Source organism: Eurypyga helias, unplaced genomic scaffold (assembly GCF_000690775.1).
Source record: "Eurypyga helias isolate BGI_N326 unplaced genomic scaffold, ASM69077v1 scaffold31427, whole genome shotgun sequence".
Taxonomy (NCBI): Eukaryota; Metazoa; Chordata; class Aves; order Eurypygiformes; family Eurypygidae; genus Eurypyga; species Eurypyga helias.
In genome coordinates, this window is record NW_010260325.1 from 18,455 (window position 1) to 19,808 (window position 1,354).

The 1,354-nt window shown below is 46.3% G+C and overlaps 1 protein-coding gene across 1 annotated transcript in view; it reads right to left on the reverse strand.

Moving 5' to 3' along the window:
• Nucleotides 1-434, reverse strand: part of UHRF1BP1 (UHRF1 binding protein 1) — a gene marked incomplete at its 5' end in the record, with an annotated part of 12,596 nt that extends 12,162 nt beyond the window's left edge. Inside the window, one exon of the mRNA XM_010155011.1 lies at nt 257-434. Within this exon, the coding sequence (XP_010153313.1) occupies nt 257-434 (178 nt within the window). The remainder of the gene's footprint in view (nt 1-256) is intronic.
• Nucleotides 435-1,354: the final 920 nt, after the last annotated feature.

Here is a 1,354-nt window from a genome sequence, read left to right on the forward strand (position 1 = left end):
GGCCACTCCCAGGGATGGGGCATCCACAGCTTCTCTGGGCAACCTGTCCCAGTGCCTCCCCGCCCTCTGCGTGAAGAATACCTTCCTGATGTCCAATCTAAACCTCCCCACTTTCAATTTAAATGCGTCACCCCTTGTCCTGTCACTACAGCCCCCTGCAAAAAGTCCCCCCCAGCTTCCTTGTAGCCCCCTTCAGGTACTGGAAGGCTGCAGTAAGGTCTCCCCGGAGCATCCTCCCGAAACAGCTGTCAGCTACCTGACTCCCGAGTGTGGCTGTCATCGCAGATATGCAGATCCAAGCGCGAGATGAGGAGGTGGTACGATGACTCTTTCATGTCGTGCTTTTCAAAGTACTGACCAATGCTACTTGCATTTGGGCTGACTGCAAACGGCTGAGACCAGGACTGCTGGGTACTCGGAGCGGGCGGTGTGATCTATTAGAGAGAAACAAGCATAGTAAGAATTAATAAAAAGAAAAAAGAAAAAGAAAAAAGAGGGGTAATAGTGCAATTAAATCCAACTCATGCAATCTTCTAGACTTCAGGGCATCGATTTATAGAAATTGAATTGGGAGATTAGAAATCTGGACCCTTTCCTACGAGCAAAATCCTTTGTCGGTTGTTCTGCCTCCTCTAGGTCTTGCAGTAAGACTTCTGAATAAAAAGAACTAAGAATTCCTGATCTCCCTTCTATATGGGGTAATAGTGCAATTAAATCCAACTCATGCAATCTTCTAGACTTCAGGGCATCGATTTATAGAAATTGAATTGGGAGATTAGAAATCTGGACCCTTTCCTACGAGCAAAATCCTTTGTCGGTTGTTCTGCCTCCTCTAGGTCTTGCAGTAAGACTTCTGAATAAAAAGAACTAAGAATTCCTGATCTCCCTTCTATATAATGTCACTGCACTATGTGCATGGCCCTCCTTCCCTCGAGCTTCCACCACCAGCAGCAATATTCCTCTTCCCTCATCCTGGTCTCTGAAAACATCTTTTGCCCTCTGCCCTATGTGTCTATTCTGTGACACTCATCAATTACTCAGCACAGCATTTTGGAACAAAGGAGGTGGTAAGGGAAGTTCCAGGTTACTGGCACAAGCAGCTGCTCTAAGGTTCTCACACACTAAGCTCTATGTGAACCAAAGAACAATTGCAAAGATCAGGAGCTTTCTCCGGAGTATTAGGAAGAAAAAAAGAAATCCGAACTACAACAGTGAAATCGGACGCCAATGTTTCCCCTTGAGCAGCACAGCTCGCTGTGGTTTTATGTCATAATCATGCCACAGTCCCCTTCCCCCAGGCCCATGCAGACAGTCATTCAGCACCAGGAAAGATTATTCCTAGAACATGTTTGTC